Source organism: Sebastes umbrosus, chromosome 14 (assembly GCF_015220745.1).
Source record: "Sebastes umbrosus isolate fSebUmb1 chromosome 14, fSebUmb1.pri, whole genome shotgun sequence".
In the NCBI taxonomy this organism is placed as follows: domain Eukaryota; kingdom Metazoa; phylum Chordata; class Actinopteri; order Perciformes; family Sebastidae; genus Sebastes; species Sebastes umbrosus.
In genome coordinates this window covers 14478923-14500399 of record NC_051282.1, presented here as the reverse complement: position 1 = coordinate 14500399, position 21477 = coordinate 14478923, and the positions used below count along the sequence as shown (strand labels likewise).

Here is a 21477-nt window from a genome sequence, read left to right as displayed (position 1 = left end):
GAACAAGCGTTTAGATCTGAACTTAAAGTACATTCATTTGAGCACTATGTATTTCCATTTAATGTATTTCTTCGCCACTACAGGTTTCTGTTTTACACATGAAACCTCATTAAATATCAATTTAGCCCAATTTTAACAAGGACAAACAAGACGTTCTTGTATTTGGGAAAAAACTGCCAGTTTCTGTACAAAAAGAGGAACCCTTGCTTATACTTGGAGAGGAATTTTGAAAATATAAAATTCATATTTATATAAAAAAAATTAAACCTTATCAATGATCAGTAAATATGTTCCAAAGATTTGTTAAATGTGTAAACCTTTCTCAGGTGTGATTGCAAATTCTGGGGAAAAGGGCAGAGTATAGGATCGGTTAATTATCACTGGGGATTGTTTTATTGTTCTAAAAACAAAATGTTATTCTATCAGAATCAATAAACAAATGCTATAATCATATGTTATTATACACAAAATGGGTTTCAAGGAATCAAAACAGATTGGTAACAATAAATATACTTTAAATTAATAAATGATTTTACCTGTTCCAAGTATATAAAGGTGTTTTTATTTCATAATTTAATTCAAATTAATGTCTAACATTTTGTCAAACAATACAGACTCAGTGATGATTGAAGGGAGCAGATTTCTTTTTTTAAATTTTTTAATAGACAACCAAGATCACATATCACAATTACATAAAATAACATCTACTGTACATGAAGTTAAGAAAACCACCGTATTTCTGAGTAATAAACAATAATACTTCTATCTGCTCCCTCTTAAAAACAATATTTTACATTATGCTAACCTGATGATACATACCTGGATTAGAACAGATTTATATTGTTACACTTTTAAATATTAAATGCAGCAGGTCAAGGCGTAGCTCATTTTAATCATGTTATATACTGCTGGGTATCTTCACCTATAGTAACATCATACCTTATGAGTTGATTCATATTTTATATTAATAATCAGAATCTGTAAAGTAACTAAAGCTGTCAGAGAAATGTAGTAAAAGTACAATATGTACCTCTGAGATGTAGTGGAGTAGAAGTAGAAAGTAACAGAAAATAGAAATACTCAGTACTTCATTTTATTAGCTTAACTTCTTTTATCCCTGTTTGTTTTATTGATACTGTTTTATTATGTAAACCCAGCAAAATTGCACATTTTTTTATTTTTAAGTCCAATTTATCAGCTTTTCATAAAAGCCTAAAATTTGATTACAAAAATAAAGCAGTCACAGCTCTTGAAGGACATCGACTGTCTCTATAAACTAAAGCTAAACAGAAACATCATACATAATAAAAAACACTGACATGGGACATTTTACTGCACAATCAGTTCACTTTAAAATCAGTTCACTTTAAAATCAGTTCACTTTAAAATCAGTTAACTTTAAGTACTTTGAGTCACTACAGTTGAATAGGGTAAAAACAAATTACTCATGAACATCCCTTCCCCAGTTGATTACTAACATTAAGGGATTCTCGTTCTAAATATGCAAACAAGGCATTATCTTATCAAATATGTGGTCATTTTCATACATTTCCAGAACATAAATATGAACATTGAATAAAGCCAGGTTCAAAATTCTTGTTTCATTTTGTTGACATAATAGAGTCAAACGTTTTTATAGAGAAGATTTTGAATATCTCTTTTTATCACTCTATAAATCAGAAAATATTGTCAATAGCCATAATAATAAAATATATTTTTGCTTTGTTTTTAGGAATACAATCTTGTATAAATCAGGCTCTGAATGATATGTGAACAAACCCCTCTGTAAAAACCTTCAGAATAAAGATAAGATTGAAACTGGACAGTTTGGTGGATGTAAAAAATATTAACTAATAGATATCACCATGAAACTTCTCCAGTTGATTACTGACATTAAGACACTTATTTTAAGTATTTCTGAAATGTATGTTTAAATATGTAAATGAGGCATTATCTCATGCTAATTTTGGTGAATTTAGGAAAAATATACAAATAGAAAAAGTAGTAAAATAAAAACCTTAATGTGTATTTTGGATTATTTCCACAAGTCTAAAAGAAGACTGGAAGCAAAATAGCCCAAAATCTCCAAACCAGTGCATGAGAAAACAATGTTTTGACCTGTAGTATCTCCCCTGATGCAGGAATTTGACATGTAACAGAGTATTCTCAGAGTATGGTACTAGTACTTTTACTTTATACAATACTGACGTGACAATAATTTGTGTAATAATTCAACTGTGCAATGCTGTCATTAATACTGCATTTATACTGTACATACAAGAAATATTCTTATTCATACCATTCTGGCATTTATATTTAACACACTTAATAGATCTCACCTCTCAGCATTTTATATTTAATTATTTGCATTATGGTTATATTTATTATATTATTTATTATTTTAATTTTAGTATGTATATTTTTTTTAACATATATTGTAGCATTTACACTTTTTAGATTATAAATTACAGTCTTTAATGCACTTTTTTAAGATTATAATTTAGTGTTTAATACACATTTTAGATTATAAATTATGGCTTTAGTGCAAATTTTTTGTATGTCACTTTATGTACATACCCGTCACTGGAAATATAAATTCTACTCACTGTGCATACAGTATATAGACATCTATATGTACATTATTATGCAGTCCATGTATATCTACCAGTATTTATTTCTTTGCACTATTTGTATTGTTACAGCTCCCGAACACTTTACTTGTATATAAACATTTTATTTTTACTTTGATTATTTCTATTCCAGTACATTGAGAGAGCTGCATAAAAACCGGAGTCAAACTCCATGTATGTATTTACTTTCTGAAATGTACACCCCTCAAAAATAAAACTGCGTAATAAAAGAAGAGACCTTTTTAGACAAAACACCAAATCTTTAATGAAAGTCACATTTGTCATCAGTGACCATATGGGAGAAAACATTTCATCTTACAAAGGGTGAGACTGCAGCGAGCGCCCCACTGGTAGTCACAGGAGCATTCTGGAGAATACTGGATACATCCAAGCACTCAGCAGAGCAACACGCCACCAGCTAACAGCTAACCAGCAATACTGAACTGCTACACAACTGCGCCTAGTGCACAAAACAAACATACAAGCAGGATTAGGATCAAAAATTAAAAAGAAAAAGACACTGTATCTAGAGTCCAGTAAATTATGTCCTGTAAGATTCAACTAAAGATTTAAGGAGATGAGCTGATACCTTAAAATCTGTGATGACCCGAAACAATCTGATTGACTTTACGTCACCCCAGTCACTTTATAATGTATATGCAATAACACTGAACACATTTATCAAGGAGTTAAAATGATCTGCTGTCCTGTCAAACGAAGACACCCTGAGCTGCAGGAATTAAACATCGTAAAGAAGCCGGTAACTTCATTACGGTTTTTGAGGGATAACTTCAGTTTAATGAAATGTTTGAACCGATATGAAAACAACAATATAAACAAAGTTTAAAGGTTGGTGTGGGTTATGTCGTTTTGAAGAAAGAAAGAAATAAAATGGCTTCTTCAGATGTATCCAACTATCCCGACTGTTGATTTGACACCATGGGCCTGTGTCACGAAGACAGATTAACGCCAGATAAAATTAACTCAGACTTTCCCGTATCACAAAACTGGCCCACTCACCACAATAGATCACCATGGTTATTAACGCAAAATAAATTTACATTTCCACAGGATCGACATGGACGAAAGCACTACATTTACCATAAAGTGAGACGTATCAACAAGACCTCAGTGAAATGTTTAGAGCTGAAATTATTTAATTGATTAGCCATCGTAAGAAAAGAAAATAAGTAACTATTTGGAGAATTGTTTTTTTAAACTTTAAACTAAACCAAAAATGTCCGTTTTAGTTATACCAAAAAGTTAATCTAGGGATTATTGTACATATTTTACCTCAATAAAAACTGCTTTTTGTCACGAGTATAATTAAACAATCCACTTTCAATCTGTTGCATGTGATACTTAATTAATTAGTAATTATGAAGTCAGTCTCTTTGGTGTAAACGCACCTTTGAGTCAGCTGGTGACCAAATTTGTGCCACAGGTAATCCGGGATAAATGCGAGGTTTTAACAAAGCCAGGAAAGCCAAAGAAAGATGGACTACGTACTCGCTTCTTGATACAGGCCCATAGAAGGACGTAAAGCAGAGGAGCAACTGGTACAAACTTAATAACTTGTGTATTATTATCCTGTGTCATCATTAGAAAACCAGGTCAGAACGAAATATTCAGCATCGAACCAGAATTTAAAAAACATTATGAAAATAAAATCAAAATCACATCAATGAAGAGACAAAGACTTTTGTTGTGGCCAAATGAATAAAACAAATGAAAGCATGGAAGACACAATAATAACCTTTTACAGCAGGACACTGTTGCTCGCGTTGGATCCAGTCTTGACTTGAAGCTTTCAGTCTTCACCTGAAAACTGCACAGAACAGCCATAGTTAGGATACAGAACACAACGTCAACAAGAGCCGGACATCTTACATCGGACTGATATAGAGAGGTGAAGTCCCGCCCCTTCCAGTAGACCACCAAGGGACCTTATTTCGGAATGAAATATGATGATATGATATAATATGAATGGTAGCCAACGGCGAGAGACAAATATTTTTGTTGATCCCGTTTGAATTGTGCCATGAATCACACATATGATGTTTGTACATTTAAAACATAATTTTGCAATTCAAGAAAGTCTCAGTTTCTTGTAAAACTATTGAAGTATCAGACTGGGAAAATATGTAACGAGAAAGACTACACACCCAAAGTGGCGTCTCTCTCTCTGAAGCTAAGATGTCTGTGTGTTTCGTACTGGGATGTACTCACACCAGCAACGGGTCTGATCGTTCTTTCTCTTCCCGGCTGATAAAAACACCAGGAGTCGCTGGATAAAACACATCAGGTAAGATAACGTTTCATTTGTGCGTGGAACTTAGCTAGCTAGTGTTGGTGACGTATATTGTGTGAGACGAGAGATGTAGTTCACTGAGCGGTTTCACACAAAGCCAAATGGTACTACGACAAACTGAGACTTTCTTGACTTGCAAAATTTACTTTTAAATTGACAAACGTGTTTGATTCATGGCGCAATTCAAACATGATCCGATTGATAGTTATCTCTCCTTGTTGACTACTGTTCATATTTTTCTGAAATAAGGTCCCAGGTGGGCGGTACTTCGCCTCTATATTGGTCTTTTAAAAAAAAAAATCTGATACCAGCCAGTTGTGCACATTTTATGTGATGTGATTTGACTGCACATTTACAAAAACTTAACTGCATACAGGGAGCATTCAACCAGGACTCATTATAATTTAACATTTAGTTCCAATGAAAGTAATTATCATTATAATTATCTGAATCATTAAAGCCTCAAACGTCCCCATACATCTTCCCTCAACTCGTAGTATAATTTCATCCTTTGGCCGTAATCACAGAGGACCTTTTTTACCTGCAATTATTTTCAACACATGCACGGCTCCTTGTTTTTGATTTTTTTCCCCCCCAAGGATAAACATCATCTGGGAACATATGATGGGCATTTTTCAATATTTTCTGGCATTATAGAGACCAAATGTTTCAACTGAAAAAAAGATGAATTGAAAATGACAATAAGCTTTATAAATTGCAGCTCCGGTCACAAGTTTCATTGCAAGATTTGAAGGAAGAAAATTAATAACTGAGCTCTGCAGCTGCACTGATCAGCGAACTGCTGGAAGCACTTTAGATGATTCAAAGGATGAATACTAGTGGACTGAGCAAACCAACATGACTGAATCACTGGAGTGAGGCCCGCTCGTTTTCAGGGAACTCCTATTTGTCAGGGACATTAAATAACAGCATTAATTTAGATTTTGAATTTGCGATGTTTAAAGCCCCCCCTCCAGTGTATTTTGTAATTATTATAATATTTCACATTTATTTGAGTCATTTCCTGACTAAGCTGATTAGCCACACTATTTGCCTAATTTTTTTGACAAATAATTTTGACGTATGACTATAGTAGAAGCTGCAAGTCAGATGTTAACCTCCAAGCTTGGGCAGGCGCAGTTGTTGTTGTTGTTAATGTTCCTTTGTCTGAGCAGCAGCAAACTGATAAATCTGTTTATCTGTCTGTCAGTCAGTTTGTCTTTCTAGTTAGTTAGCTAGTTAGGTGTAGTTAGCGAGCCCAACTTGTTGCATTAGCTAACGGAGGGTTTTCATTTTATTTTCCTCCACCTTACTTAAGTGTGTTATTTTCACAATGGCATTTGTGTGAACGGTGAATGGGTTTAATCAACGCAGTGGATTAAACAAAATCCTACCATCAGAATTAGCACAACACACTGACCGTCTCTCGCTCTCTGCTTTACCGTCTCCCTGTGGAGATCAATTAACGGAAAGCAGCCGATGCCGTTTTGGAGGTTTGCCGGCCTTTAACAGGTCCGGACGACGGGGAGTGCACAACTTTCGGCCCAAAAATACCCAAATGAAACGCAGTGCAGCCTTGTGTGGCGTCGGTGCTGGGAGCTGAGGCGAGAGTGGCCAGTGCTGGTGGACAGTGCACCTCGGCAACATGTCTGTCCGTCCTCCGGTGCGCTGTGACCAGCGTGCGGCTCCTCGGTGCAGCAGCAGCCAGACGACCGCCTCGCCAGGAGAAGATGGCAAAGAAGAGTGGGAGTGAGAGAGTCTGTGTGTTGTGCTACTTCTTGTCTCATTTGTGGTCTGATGAACAGTAAATTCATCTAAACTGGGTTGAAAAACGATGCAATCTGGTTGCCATGGTAATGAATTAAGTCTGACCATTAACGACACCCCCATTCTCCGTTTGAGAAAGAACCAAAAAACAGGAAGTAAAACTGGCTGTAGGGGGGCTTTAAAGCCGAATGTTGCAGGACACGAAAAACCTCCTATCTGATTACGGCCTTCTTATCCTACTGCAGTCTACCTCAATACATTTTTAAAAAAACGTTTTCATTGGAAATCTGTCGTTTTGAACAAGAACGCCCCACCCCCCCACCCCCCCACGGGGATGTGACCTGGAGGACAGTTTTATGTCCGGTGACGGACACAGACAGACGTACCTCAACACCAAACCCCAACTCTGACTGCCTCCACCCTGCTGCACAGAAACCCTCACCAGCAGCAGCAGGCGGCCCGTGGGCAGCTCACCACATACCTTCTACCTGCTCATACTGCCTCAGCTCAGCTCAAACTCCACTTTAGCAAACAGGATGCCGCAGCTTGGGAAGGAGAGAATTCCAGATTTGGTTTACAGAACTGTTCTTAACAAACACTTCGCTTAGTATTCAGTGAAAATTATGAGCTTTGACAGAAAATGTAGCTGAGTTCAGAACTTGTGTTGCAGGGGAAAAAAAGACTCCCACGATGAATCTTTACCAGGGCAAAACAACTTTTCAATTGCTACTATTTAAATCTAAATTTTTGTTGGTGTATTGGTTGCTAAAGGGGATAAACTAGTCGGTCTCTCGTTGTGGTACTAACTTAAAAAAAGACACTGGAAACAAACAAAATAAATCTCTGTGTAACAGCAACATTTTGTCATAACTCACCTGATGCTGAGCTCTACGGGGTTTCGCCTCCATTTTCTGCTGCTGACTTGGGCTGGCTTTTAGATCTTGACCTGGACCCTCTGGAAGGGGTGCGGCTTCTGGACTTGGACTTGGATTTGGATTTGGATTTGGATTTGGACTTGGACTTGGACTTGGACCGGGACCTGGATCTAGATCTGGAACGAGACGGGGACTTGGCCTTGACCTTCTTGTTCCTGGGAGAGTGAGACTTGGATCGGGAGTAGGACCTGGAACGGGATCTGCTGTAGCGGGATCGGCTTCGGGAACGAGAGCGGCTCCTGCTGCGAGACCTGCTGCGTCTTCTGTGTCTCGGGCTAGGGGAAGAGCTGGATACATTCAGTGGGTTGAGTTATCATCTATGATGTGAAAACAGCTGGCACTGAACTCAGAAAAATTTGAATAGGCTACACTGATACAGATTTAATTTGGGCTTGTTAAACTTTTCATTAAAAGATTAAATTTACAGATTAGCTGGAATTAGCAGATACTACATCCTAAAGAACTCCAACTAAAAAAAGCTGTTTGTTGATGCTTTCAGATTGTGTATACTTGTCTGTAACAGGAAGAGGCTCAAACATTACTACATAATCAGTAGGTTCTCCTTCTAAAGTCGGCATTCAAATGATCCATCAAGATGATTATTTAAAGGGAAAATCTGAAAAGTTGCAGTAGTGTCACTACTCACACCGCCCCCAAAGTTAACTATTTGGTAAAATGATTTCAGAACTTTTGCTTTTCTGTATATGCCGAATTGTTGAGTGGATCTTGCTGGTTTGCAAAACAACTCTTTTGTTCAATGAGGAAAGTGTATTGGTCAATAGACTCAAGTCAAACCTGAATATGCAAATTATTCAATGGAGTCTGGCGACCGCGTCCATGCAACTCACACCGCCCTCCAAAGTTAACTATTTGGTAAAATTATTTCAAAAATTGCTTTTCTGTATTCGCCGAATTGTTGAGTGGATCTTGCTGGTTGGCAAAAACAACTCTTGTTCTATGAGGAAAGTGTATTGATCAACAGACTAAGTCCACCTTAAATAGGCAAATTCTTCAATGGAGTCTGGCGACCGCGTCCATGCAACTCACACCGCCCTCCAAAGTTAACTATTTGGTAAAATTATATCAGAACTTTTGCTTTTCTGTATATGCCGAATTGTTGAGTGGATCTTGCTGGTTGGCAAAAACAACTCTTTTGTTCTGTGAGGAAAGTGTATTGATCAACAGACTAAGTCCACCCTGAATTAACAAATTCGTCAATGGAGTCTGGAAACAGGACGCGGTCTCCAGACTCCTTTGAACAAGTCTGTTGCATACAGACACTACTCACTGCGCCCTCCAAAGTTAACTATTTGGTAAAATTATTTCAAATTTTGCTTTTCTGTATATGCCGAATTGTTGAGTGGATCTTGCTGGTTCGCAAAAACAACTCTTTTGTTCTATGAGTAAAGTGTATTGATCAACAGACTAAGTCCACCCTGAATTAGCAAATCCTTCAATGGAGTCTGGCGACCCAAAGTGCTAACGTTAGCTGATACAAGTTTCTTCTTACCTTCTGCTCCGGCGTCCATGACCACCACCACCGCCGCCGTACCTCCTGGTCGTCCCTCCTCCTCCTCCTCGTCGGCCTCCTCCACCTCCTCCTCCTCCACCACCTCCACCACCACCACCTCCTCCTCCTCCACTTCCCCCGTAGTGAGAGTCAGGAGGTCTGCCGTATCGCGCCATCTGGACTCGCAGCTCCCGTCCGTCTAGCAGCGCGCCGTCCATGGCGTCCATCGCGTCCTCGGCGTCCCTCTTGTCGTGGAAGCGCACAAACGCGAAGCCCCGGCTCTCTTTGGTGTATCGGTCCCGGGGGATGTAGACGTCTCCTACCCGGCCGTACTTCTCGAACACCCGTCGCAGTGTCTCCGGAGACGTGCGGTACGTTAAGTTGTCCACTTTGAGTGAAGTCATGCCGTCGACGTCTGGCGGAGGCCTACCGTAACTCATGGTGATAATAACCCGTCTGTGTGAGGCCTAGCAGCCGTCCTATAAACAGTTTATATATCTCCTCTACGATGGAGCCGACCTGCTGCTACAAGTCCGCACACACGCTCACACAGCCGGCTGTAGTTTAGATGGATTCCTCTCACCTGTTGGAGGATTTAGAGGCTGAACAACCACAAAATAAAGAGACTTCTTCCGTCTGCCGCCTCGCGCTCAACTGCCTCGAACCAGTGAACTGAACTTCTTCTTCTACGTCACAGTCCAGACGCTCCTCTTCTTCACGTTGTCTCACGAGCGCCCCCTATAGTGGAAGTACTCTGATTATAATAACAAGCAGTGATGGAAGAAGTATTCAGATCCTTTGCTTCAGTAAATGTACTGACTGAATATGGTATCTAACTAAGTACTCAAGTGCTGTACTTAAGTATATTTTTTTAGGTACAATACTTGTACTTTACTTACTATATTTTTTTGTGCTTTGTACTTTGCACTACTAACTTTTTTACTGCCTTTTTACTAACATGTTTTGCACTATGGAACTGTGATGCTGGAAACTTGAATTTCCCTTGGGATCAATAAAGTTACATTACAGTTGCATTAATGTGTATTTTGCTGCTGGGGATCTAGACTAATCTATTTCTGAGAGTATTAATATGATCATTCTAATGGGTAAATATCATAGCCATTGTGGCAAGTCGAAAAATTAATTTCTCATTACTTAAAAAGAATGTACTCAAAAAAGATTTGTGTGGAAATAATATTTCTGAAGTCCTTGCAAGTCTTTGTTATTTTTTTATTATATATGCTTCAGTAAATGTACTGAATGAATATGGTATGTAACTAAATACATTTACTCAAGTGCTGTACTTAAGTAAATTTTTTTTTAGGTACAATACTTGTACTTTACTTGAGTATTTCCATTATGTGCTACATTAAACTTCTACTCCATTATACCTCAGAGGCAAATATTGTATAGTTTACTCCACAACATTTATTTGACAGCTTCAATTACTTTTGAAATTTATATTTTACATACATAAAACATACATTGATATATTATTGTAGATTAAGCTGCCCAGCAGTTAAGTATTTAAAATTTGCCATTTGCATTAATGTGCATGTTGCTGCTGTAGACCTAGACTAATCTATTTCTGACAGTATTAATATGATCATTCTAATTGTGGCAAGTCGAAAAATGTATTTCTCATCACTTAAAAAGAATGAAAAATATTTCTTTGTGTTTCTCAAAAAAGATTTGTGTGGAAATAGCTTGTTTTTTTATTGTTTGATTAATGCCCCTTATTTCTGAAGTCCTTGCACCTCTTTGTTATTTTTTCTCCTTATCTATGCCTAGTGATTAAGAAATGACTGTTTATTCATTTGTATATATAATTTAATATAAATCACCTTTATTTTATTTTCATTATTTTATGTTTTCATTTATTTTGTTAATGTTATTGTCTTGTGTGTTCAATAAAAAAAGTATAAAGTTGAATAAAACTACAATACTCAAGTAAAGTACCTAGAATTTGTACTTAAATAGAGTACTTGAGTAAATGTATTGTGGTATGTATGTATTGTGGTAAGAATGTTCTCAAAAAAGATTTGTGCGGAAATATCTTCTTTTTTTATATTGTTTTGATTAATGCCCTTATTTCTGATCTTATTTCTATCTCTTTATTATTTTTTTCTTATCTAGGCCTAGTGATTAAGAAATGACTATTTATTCATATATATAATTTGATATAAATCACCCTTATTTTATTTTAATTATTTTATGTTTTCATTTATTTTGTTAATGTTACATTGCATTATATATATATATATATATATATATATATATATATGTACGTATTCTCTGTGAGATCTTGTGTGTTCAATAAAAAAGTATAAAGTTGAATTTCTGAAGTCCTTGCACCTCTTTGTTATTTTTTTCTTATCTATGCGTAGTGATTAAGAAATGACTGTTTATCCAAATATTTGTATAAATAATTTTCTATTAATCACCCTTATTTTATTTATTCATTATTTTATGTTTTAATTTATTTTGTTAATGTTATATTGCATTATATATATATATATACATATATATATATATGTACGTATTCTCTGTAAGATCTTGTGTGTTCAATAAAAAAAGGTATAAAGTTGAATAAAACTACAAGTAAAGTACCTCGAATTTGTACTTAAATAGAGTACTTGAGTAAATGTACTTAGTTACATTCACACCATTGCTTCTTCATTACATATTTTATATTTTAACCGGAAGTAGTTTTACTCGCCTGCTAGCTGTAGCGTTAGCCCAAAATATGAAAAGCTTCTACGTGTTATTTTTTTTTTTAGCAATTTATTCTTTAGTATTTATATAAGGTTATTAATGAATACGGCTTTAAATTAGTTTTAAAGTTGACTTTGTGTGAAGTATAATTACTAAACAACTAACCGGAAGTAGAATCTATCTTCCACCAACAAACAAAACAGAGCTGGATGTGTTTAAGCAGATTCACTGTTAGTGAAGTTCTCTTTGCGGTGAACGTCTGTAGATCTAATATTTGATGGGAGAAGCGCAGCTATCTCATCACGACAGTCAGCTGATTCTCTCACATGACTGCTCTGTCTAGTTTCTAGTTCAGGTTACCGGTGCTGTGAAAGTTATTTGAAGGGAATCTTGTTTTTCCAGGACGGTGAAGAATCATGTTGAAGTTATTTTAGGAAGGAGATGAACATCTGAGGATATCTGGACTTCCACACAGAGCTGACTATGTTTCTAATATCACTCTGAGTCCTGCACAAAGAGGGCTAGCTAAACAAGCTTCAGCTGTGTTGGTGAGTTGTTATCTGTGTCAAACCTTATAGCTGTTTTCTTAAAGCTTACATACGAAAAGACACCTCGCGATCAGTCATTATCTTGATCATTTTCGGTTTAAGAAATGGACGCTAAACCAAACCCCCTTTAAAAACCTGTCAATTAAACGCTCCGTTGCTTTTTAGTCAGTCATAATACCAGATAAAGCACACATTTAAGGTGTTTTTGTAATCCAGCTGATTCACTTTATAATTCGGCATACAATTCACAAAGTCTAACTTTTAGTTAGATAGTAATTTCTAGGTTGTTTCCACCAAAACACACTGAAAAACACATGAAACACATTGACTAAAAGTTGTTATTTAATCGAAATAAAGTTGTTGTGTAGATTTATTGTGTGCCGAAATGATCAGTGGGTGCTGTCAAATCAAAATGTCTGGAAACATTTATGACTCGTCCCAGTCTTGTATGTGTTTGTAATAAAACAACAGATTTTGGTGTAAATATAAGCCATTTTTTTATGAGTGTTGCAGTGAGTTGCATTAATGTTGCTTTGTTCTGATTTCTTCTTCTCTTCTCCTATTCCCAGATGTGCTGTTCACACCTGTAGATTTTTTTTGTATTTACTTCCTCAAGGAATTAACAAATATCCTACAAAATTAGTCCTTGCCTGTGTGTTTTTAATAAATCAACAGATTTTTGAATGAAGTTTGGTGTAAATATAAGCCATTTTTGAATGAGGGTTGCAGTGAGTGCATTAATGTTGCTTTGTTCTGATTTCTACTTCTCTTCTTCTATTCCCAGATGTGCTGTTCACACCTGTAGATATTTTTTTGTATTTACTTCCTAGAGGAATTAACACATATCCTGCAAAAATGAGTCCAGAAGGGAAGAGGCTGTTAAACATCGTTGTCCTGGGCTTCGGCTTTATGTTTATGTTCACTGCCTTTCAAACATGCGGCAATATAGAGGTGGGTTGGATTTGCTGATTGTACATTCCAGATTGATCACACATAACTTCAGATAAGATACATCAGTCCTTCTGTCCTAAGCTGTCTCTCCTTTCTTCATCTATACAGCAAACAGTTATCAAGAGCTTCAACAACACTGAGTTCCATGGCAGTGGATACACAAGGTTGGTATTTTGTTTTTTTATCTGATGCTCCAGTACACACTATCTGTGCAGATGTTAGAGTATCTTTTTCAGCACTGATACAGACTTGGTGGTATTTTCTGTAATCAAATCTGTTGCACTCAGAAACCCTTGGAGGATAATTAAATCTTAAAGCGAACTTTTAGGGAACAAAGTTTACTCTAAGTTCAGTCAGTCAGGGTTCCAGAAAACATCCTACATGACTTAAATCTTGCCACTTAAGACGGGGAAATCTTTGAATGTACTAGGAACCCAACCCAATATGCATCAGTCTTTATTTGAATCACAAAGCATCACCTCTCAAGAAAGTTCTCCATGTGCCGAACAGTTAAACACATTGTCCTTTACTGTACGCATTACCTGTCCTGCCATCTGTCACTTGCAGCATGGCCATCATCTATGGAGTTTTCTCAGCATCCAACCTGATCGCCCCCTCGGTGGTGACTGTCATTGGACCGCAGCTATCAATGTTTTTCAGCGGGCTTTTTTACAGGTAAGCGCAATCTGACTAACACAAACCTGCCTCGTCCTTTTCATGCAAATTTAGACTTGTAATGTCTCTTGATGTTGTTTTCTACAGCGGCTACATCGCTATGTTCATTTACCCGTATACGTGGAGCTTCTATACAGCGTCTGTGTTGGTTGGAATAGCAGCAGCAGGTAAAGAGAAATCATCAAATAGACCATTTCTAATGAGGGAACAGGTCTTCTCCACATTTATATCTTCTGATTTTTCTTTTTGGTGTTTTAAGTCTTGTGGACGGCTCAGGGAAACGTGCTGGCCATCAACTCCACTGATAAGACTATCGGAAGAAACAGTGGCATATTTTGGGCGCTGCTACAGTTCAGGTGAACCTTTTTGAACCAGCAGCATGCATTTGAATCTAGTTTTATGGAGAACTGTATTTTTTGATGAACCTTTTGAATTGAATGCATTTTTTCCCCTCATCTCTCTGCAGCTTATTCTTTGGAAATCTCTACATATACTGTGCCTGGCATGGACACGTTCACATAACAGGTAGGAAGCTATTTGACACAATCTGTGCCTCTTCTGCTGCTCACAGACTTCAGTTCCCGTGCAGACTTCTCATAAGAAGTCTCATTTTAAGCGTGTGACTCATGTTGTGTGTCTCAGACAAGGACCGTCAGACGGTGTTCATCTCTCTCACGGTGATCAGTCTGGTGGGTTGCTTCCTCTTCTTTCTGATCCGGAAGCCTGACCCTGAACCAGCTCCCTCTGAGGTGACAGAGTCACTGCTGCAGGCAGAATCCACAGAGAGCAGCTCCACATCTGGGTGAGTGTTGTCAGGATTCAAGGCCTGGAAAACCTGGAGTTCTGTTACTGTGTGTCGAGTGATGAAAAAATCCTGGAAAATGACAAAATACATCAAAATGTCCTGGAGGAAACGATGAGATTTAATGGGCAACAAAATCATGATCATCTTTCTGCATGAACTAATAGAGTTAAAAATGTATTTTTCTCCAATGTCAGGGACGACGTAAATATGAAATTGGATGATATTGTGTTTTCAGAGTGAGAACATGCACAAATCAAACTCAACTGTTTGAAGACTGGAGACTGAAACTTTGAAATTCAATGAAACCCCCCCAAAAATCCAGATTTTCCACATCTGGCTAATTCAAGTGTAAGCTTCCGTTATTTTGAGTGATAATACAAAGAGAAAAGGAGCCAGTGAGTGCAAAAAACTGAGAAAATTTAAATAAGAGTACAAATACAGACACTTAACAGCGTAAATAACACAGAAGAAATCAGCTACTCTGCTTTACAATGTGGTTGAAGCCTGGCGCTCTTCCTCTAGCAGCATCAAGACGTTTGTGCTGATGTGTCTATAGAAATAAAGAAAAAACAGGAAGTGACGTAATAAATGTCAACTTAAACTTGCATAAATATAATAACTTAAAAGCATACATATAATAAATAAATATGATACAATAAAAGCAGATAAATGATGCAAATGTAAAAAACAATAATATAACTATTAAAACAAGTTTGGAGCAATATTTAGCCTTCTTCATTACAAGCTGGTGGTTGGTAACACTGGATTTATTAGGTTTTCTAGTTTCATATGATGCCAGTATCTTCACTCTAGCTTTAAAACTGAGCCCGCTACAACCTAAAAATCACAAGTTGTGTTAATGTGTTAAAGAAATGAATGGTGTTAAAACAAATTTGCGTTAACGCCTTATTATTGCGTTAACTTTGACAGCCCTAGTTGATTCCTACATAAGTCTCTACACAGGGACGCTGGAGCTGACCATTAATAAAAGCTAATTACTGTGTTGAGCTGTTTTTCGGGGGCCCAAGCTGTATAGCAGTACCCCAGCTTGAGCTTCTTTTCTGGAATAGTCCTGATGTCAGCATCAAATAACCTTACTTAAACATTAAGAGTGCCACAAAAAACCCTGGAAATGTCCTGGAGAATATCTTTTTTAAAAGACAGATGGGAGCTCCGGGTCGTCCCAGCCGGAGGAGGGATGATATTATTTTCAGTGGAACAGTACAGGACGAGACAGGTGACCTTTCACTGTAAATGCTATCCTTTGTTGTCTTTCCCACATTACTCTTTGAAACTGCTGTGATACAGTCGCCACGACAGCCAAGTCCAGTTTAGGGATGAGTTGGAAGGTGAAAATGTCTGTGAAAGGTCGAGAGACAAAAAGATCCATGCAGTTACATCCGCATCATAATGTCTTTATGGTCCTCCTCTTTGCAGCTCACCTCGCCCAAGCCTCAGCTCACAAGCTCTGGATGCTTTTGGTAAGTTTACCAAGATAACCTCCACTTCATGAGCCTTTAACCCTTTAGTGTACCACGTGTTAACATCCACCTTCTTTTCTGCAGTGAAAGCGTGTAAAATGTTTGTCACCAAAGAGATGCTGCTGCTGAGCATCTCCATAGGATACACAGGTGGGTGAGATGAGAGTGACATGTGTGCAGGTGTGGAGGAAGTAACAAATGAGTCTGAGTTAATTCTGCTCTCCTTCTGCTCCGTCAGGCCTGGAGCTCACTTTCTACAGCGGTGTGTACGGGACGTGTATTGGAGCCATGACGCAATTCGGCCAAGATGCAAAGAGTTTGATCGGCATCTCTGGCATCTGCATCGGCATAGGAGAGATCTTAGGTGTGTCCCTTCTTCACCTTGTTCTGACGGAGGTGGAGGAAGTATTCAGATCCTTTACTATAGTAAAAATACTAATACCACACTGTGAAAGTACTCTACTCAAGTAGAAGTCTTGTATTCAAAACCTTACTGAAGTAGAAGTATGTATCATCTAAATGTAGTTAAAGTAATAACAACATAATGATGCCAATTTGTAGAGTTAGATGAGAAGTTTGATACCACTCTCAAACAGGGGAAACAGCTTGCCTGGCTCTGTCCAAAGGTAACAAAATCCACCTACCAGCACCTCTAAAGCTCACTAATTAACACGTTATATCTTATTTTAATCTGTAACAAAAGACTAAGTGTAATGAGAAGTTATGTGCTACTATTATTTATTGACTGGGTGCAGAGGTGGAAGAAGTATTTTTGATATTTTACTTCAGTAAAAGTACTAATACCACTCTGTGAAAATACTCCACTACAAGTAAAAGTCCTGCATCCAAAAAAAGTATTTTGCATTTTAACTCCTTTATAGCCTGTTGGATAGTTTAATCTACAGCAATGCATCATGGTCTATAAGATCATCATATGCTTGTAGCGTCGCTGTCCTGTGAGAACAACGTATCTCTAAAAAATCTGAAAAACAGCCCTGTTTTCAGCTTTGTGACGATGCATTTTCCAGCTGATCCAAGAGGCTTTTTAAAGAGTATATTTAGCTTCAGAAGGAGGAGGATTTTCTCAACACATAAAGTAACACTTCATCCTTCAGTTTATCACAAACATTCAACATCAACACATCTGGAGATACCTGGTTTTCACTGGACAGGAAGTAACTAAAAAGCTGTCAGATAGATGTGGTGGAGTAAAAAGTACAATATTTCCCTCTGAGAAGTAGAAAGTAAAGTACCACAGATTTGTACCTAAGTACAGTACTTGAGTGAATGTACTTAGTTAATTTCCTCTACTGGTTTATGATGCAGTTTGTCACATGACAGCTCTGTAGAAAGAATGAGGAAATAAACTGAGGAATGTCACGAGGCAGCGAATGATTTTATATTCTTCCTCTCTCCTGCCAGGAGGGGGTGTGTTCGGGATGCTGAACAAGTGCAGCCGGTTTGGGAGGAACCCGGTGGTGCTGCTGGGGCTCATCACTCACTATCTCGCCTTCTTCCTGATTTTCCTCAACATTGCCAGCGACGCTCCTATAGCCCCGGAGGAAGGGACAGATCTGCAGGCCTTTATCACCCCCAGGTACAAAGAGCACAGCGGGGCGCTCTGTTCAGACCTGAGGGGTCATTCAGTTAAACCAGGCTCACTTCAGATTCAGAGGTCTGGAACCAGGCTAGAGATTTGGTTTCATAAAGGAAGTTTAAATAAGTCTGAATTGTGAAAATGCATCCCTCCAGACTGACTGGTCCTGGTCAGGCGAGGGCCCAATTCCAATCCGGCCCTGACACAGCACTTATCATACAAAAAAACTAACAGAGGAGTTCAAAGTGTTCATCTGTGTGCTAAAAGTTCTCTTTGCTTTGTTTATTGCAGTGGTTTTGTTTGTTTTCCCTGGAATATTTTATTTAGAAGTTTAACGTGTGCTGCTGATGAACATCAGTTTTGTCTGTACTGGTTGTTTCTTTTTTTGTAAATTGATTTGATCTGTTCTCGATGTTTCAGAGTTCATAAACCAGGCTTGACTTACTCTGATCTTATTAGCTCTATGAAGATGTTTATAATCCAGATTTAGTTTAGTTAGCCCTGCTCATTCTGAAACCCCCCTCTGATGTCCTGAATCTATTTATTCATGACTTGATCACTTGATGTCTTTTTCAAACGTTTCTGTCTGTGTGTTTTGGCTCAGTGTCGGCGTGGCGTTGCTCTGCAGCTTCCTGCTCGGTCTGGGCGACAGCTGCTTCAACACTCAGCTCCTCAGCATCGTCGGCTTCACATTCCGCGACAACAGCGCCCCCGCTTTCGCCGTCTTCAAGTTCATACAGGTGAATTTCAGATGCCGCTCACTGTGACTGTGATGTGAAATAAGTTAAAGGTATAATATGTAACTTCTCCACATTAAGACGACTAGACTTATGTTATATATGTCATTGAGTTGTGTACTTACATTATCCTAAATATTTCCTACAATTTTCAAAACACAAATCTGTAATTTTAATCAACGACGTTTCATTTGGTCGCCTGTCAATGGCGTCATCATATCCTCTTTGTTCATGCATCAGCGTTGTGGTTGTCTGCCAGTCATAAATTGACTTTTTGTTTCAAGACACATTTTTTCAATACACGTTTTAGATCTTGGTGGTTTTAAACTCCAAGTTGAACAGCGTCGGAGAAATGATGATTTTTAACATGAAGCTGCTTTATTCAGTGTTTTTGCAGGTTTTAATCAGCGGGTTTGTTTTGTAGAGGAGGAGACCTCTGTGGTAAAAACTTCCTGAACAATGAACACTGAAGGAATCCTAACGAAAGAGTATAGAAGCAAAGAAGTGAAACTCTGGTGCTTTTTTGACACCAGCCGCTAGATGGCGCTGCAGTAGCGCTGCCGCCATTTCGGACTGTTTTGATTGAGAAACCCCTAGTGGCACAGAATTTCAATAATTACTGTGTGTTTAATTTATTATTTTGCAGCTCCAGAGGACCCTATCAATGTTACAGTAGTTTCAATTTCCTTCTTTCAGCTTCACAAATGTCTTGTAACATATTGTTGTATTTTCTCTGCAGTCCATCATGGCCGCTCTGGCCTTCTTCTACAGTAACTACCTGCTGCTGCACTGGCAGCTGCTCATCCTGGTCCTGACGGGCTTTCTGGGCACCATTACCTTCTTCTTGGCCGAGTGGTCGGTCGAGTCCAGCAGGCGAGAATCAGATTACGACAGCATCTGATGTTTGTCTGATGAGGATGAGGAGCTCCACAGCTGGAAGAATCCCCCCCGGGATGATGATGATGATGACGATGATGAACGTATCCAAGCCTCTGCAATCAGAGACACTGTGGTATGTTTGTCTTTTCATCCGGTCTGTTAGTGGCTGCAGGAACCAAATATTAATCTCAACATTTATCTGTAATTAAATCAAAAGGCATGAGGAGGAACTGTGTGCACACCAGATATACCTCACTTTGGTTCATTCCTCCTCTTCGCATTATTTTGTGCACATAAATTTGAAATGAATCTGAGAAAATTATGTGAACATTAAACTTTAAACAGACTTTGCTGAGGCACGATGGATAGGGATTTGCTAATCAAATAAAAAGCACTTTTGATTTGAGAGCCTGACAACAGTGAAATAAGGAGTTGTGGGTAATGGGTGCCACTGTCTGTGGGAAGAGATCCTGAGGAATAACACTGACTTTACTGTGAATCAGCTGCTGGTTTTAAGACAACAATGTCCCCAACAGCCTGTTTTCACAGCCTGCATGTACTGACTTAAAGTACAAGTCTGGTGATATTATATATATTTTTTCTTGTCAACACAATCCCATGAAAAGACCAAAATCAACAATTAATTAAACCTACTAACAAGCCTGATATCTCTTCTTCCTCTGAGCCTCCATTAAAACACATCACTGAGCCTCACTGTGTCACTGGGTGACATGTTCCTTCATCACCATAATCACACACACGGTAGTTTATTGTGACTCAATCCCACATACACCGTCTCTGCCATTTGAATTGCGCCATGAATCACACATTTGATGTTTGTCAATTTAAAAGATAATTTTGCAAGTCAAGAAAGTCTCAGTTTGTCGTAGTATCATTTAGTTTTGTGTGAATCTTCTCTATTTCCTCCTGTTTGTTTGATAAAACCTACAGTGACCAGCTGTTTTATGAGATTACTGATGAAACTATATATTAGTGTTTTTAAAGATTTACGTCTTTAGTCAGAAACCAATGGGCTTGGAGCTGAGAGCCACAGACAGGAAGTCAGACAGTATTGAGAGACAGACTAACACATTGCCGATTTCGGGTCTTTAATGGGATTTGATGACAATAAAAAGTAGAATAATGCCAGCCTTATCCTTTAAAAATTCTTCCACTCTCTTGTGACGCCTCTGCTTTCACGAAAGCATGTCATACGCACAAATTCAACCTTGATTATTAGGAAATACTGACAAAACAGCCACTCCTTGGCTCCATAAGGCTGTTATAATGTTGGGACACTGTGATTCCCACCACATGAAGCAGCTGTGTTGTGCATCCTCTGCTCTACTCCCCAGTTTGTCCCACATGTTCAGCTGAAGTCACAAGGTAATCACAACCTTACAATTAACTTTTACTACAGATATTCTGCCAGCCATGTACCTGCCAAGCCCTCTTTGGCTTCTCACTTTCATTTAAAGACAGCAGACTGGGAGCAAAGCAGTTAAAAGGGAAACATTATCAAGAAACTGAACTTTTTTATTTGTGAGTGTGAAACTTTCACCCTCAATTCTGCTGTATAATTGGTTTAGTTGTAATAAAATCCAGAAGACTCTGCGTTCCAGGAAACCTTTCATAATTACAAGTTGGTGACTGCATTTAGTTCAAACTGAGGCTGTTTGGTTTGTGCCACAAAAAATAAAAAATCAGTACTTTCTTACTTTTTCTGACCTCTTAATATGGAGAATGTTTCCAGGGGAAAAAGAGACCACAAGACGGCAGAAGTTTGTTTCACATTGGTGGCAACAGACAGTCTTTTAGCTACACTAGTATGGAGGACGGAACCTGCCAAAATAAAAAATAAATTAATTAATAAATAAATAGATGACTCGATAAATGAATAAATATGTCATTAAATGAAGGAAAAATAATATTAAAA

General features: G+C 38.0%; 2 protein-coding genes across 10 annotated transcripts; one reads left to right on the top strand and one right to left on the bottom strand.

Annotated features, from left to right (window-relative positions):
• Nucleotides 1–2869: 2869 nt before the first annotated feature.
• Nucleotides 2870–9864, bottom strand: srsf2b (serine and arginine rich splicing factor 2b). Of its 9 annotated transcripts, none has more exons than XR_005209990.1 (5): nt 9154–9863; nt 7584–7930; nt 7095–7253; nt 4387–4458; nt 2870–3090 (listed from the first exon to the last, which is right to left on the bottom strand). XR_005209990.1 is itself a non-coding variant. In XM_037792813.1 (3 exons), the coding sequence occupies exons 1-2, from the start codon at nt 9591–9593 to the stop codon at nt 7597–7599; spliced, it is 762 nt and encodes a 253-aa protein (XP_037648741.1). In that variant the 5' UTR covers nt 9594–9864; the 3' UTR covers nt 2870–4458; nt 7584–7596. The 9 variants fall into 9 exon arrangements, 3 of the variants coding, with proteins under 3 accessions (XP_037648741.1, XP_037648739.1, XP_037648738.1); XR_005209991.1 differs by having other exon boundaries at nt 4387–4451; XR_005209987.1 differs by having other exon boundaries at nt 2870–4458.
• Nucleotides 9865–11917: 2053 nt separating this feature from the next.
• mfsd11 (major facilitator superfamily domain containing 11) lies at nt 11918–20249 on the top strand. The gene is made up of 14 exons (XM_037793482.1): nt 11918–12416; nt 13201–13367; nt 13476–13531; nt 13935–14042; nt 14130–14209; nt 14302–14398; nt 14509–14567; nt 14685–14844; nt 16285–16328; nt 16413–16478; nt 16567–16692; nt 17751–17925; nt 18530–18665; nt 19402–20249. The coding sequence occupies exons 2-14, from the start codon at nt 13272–13274 to the stop codon at nt 19561–19563; spliced, it is 1365 nt and encodes a 454-aa protein (XP_037649410.1). The 5' UTR covers nt 11918–12416; nt 13201–13271; the 3' UTR covers nt 19564–20249.
• Nucleotides 20250–21477: the final 1228 nt, after the last annotated feature.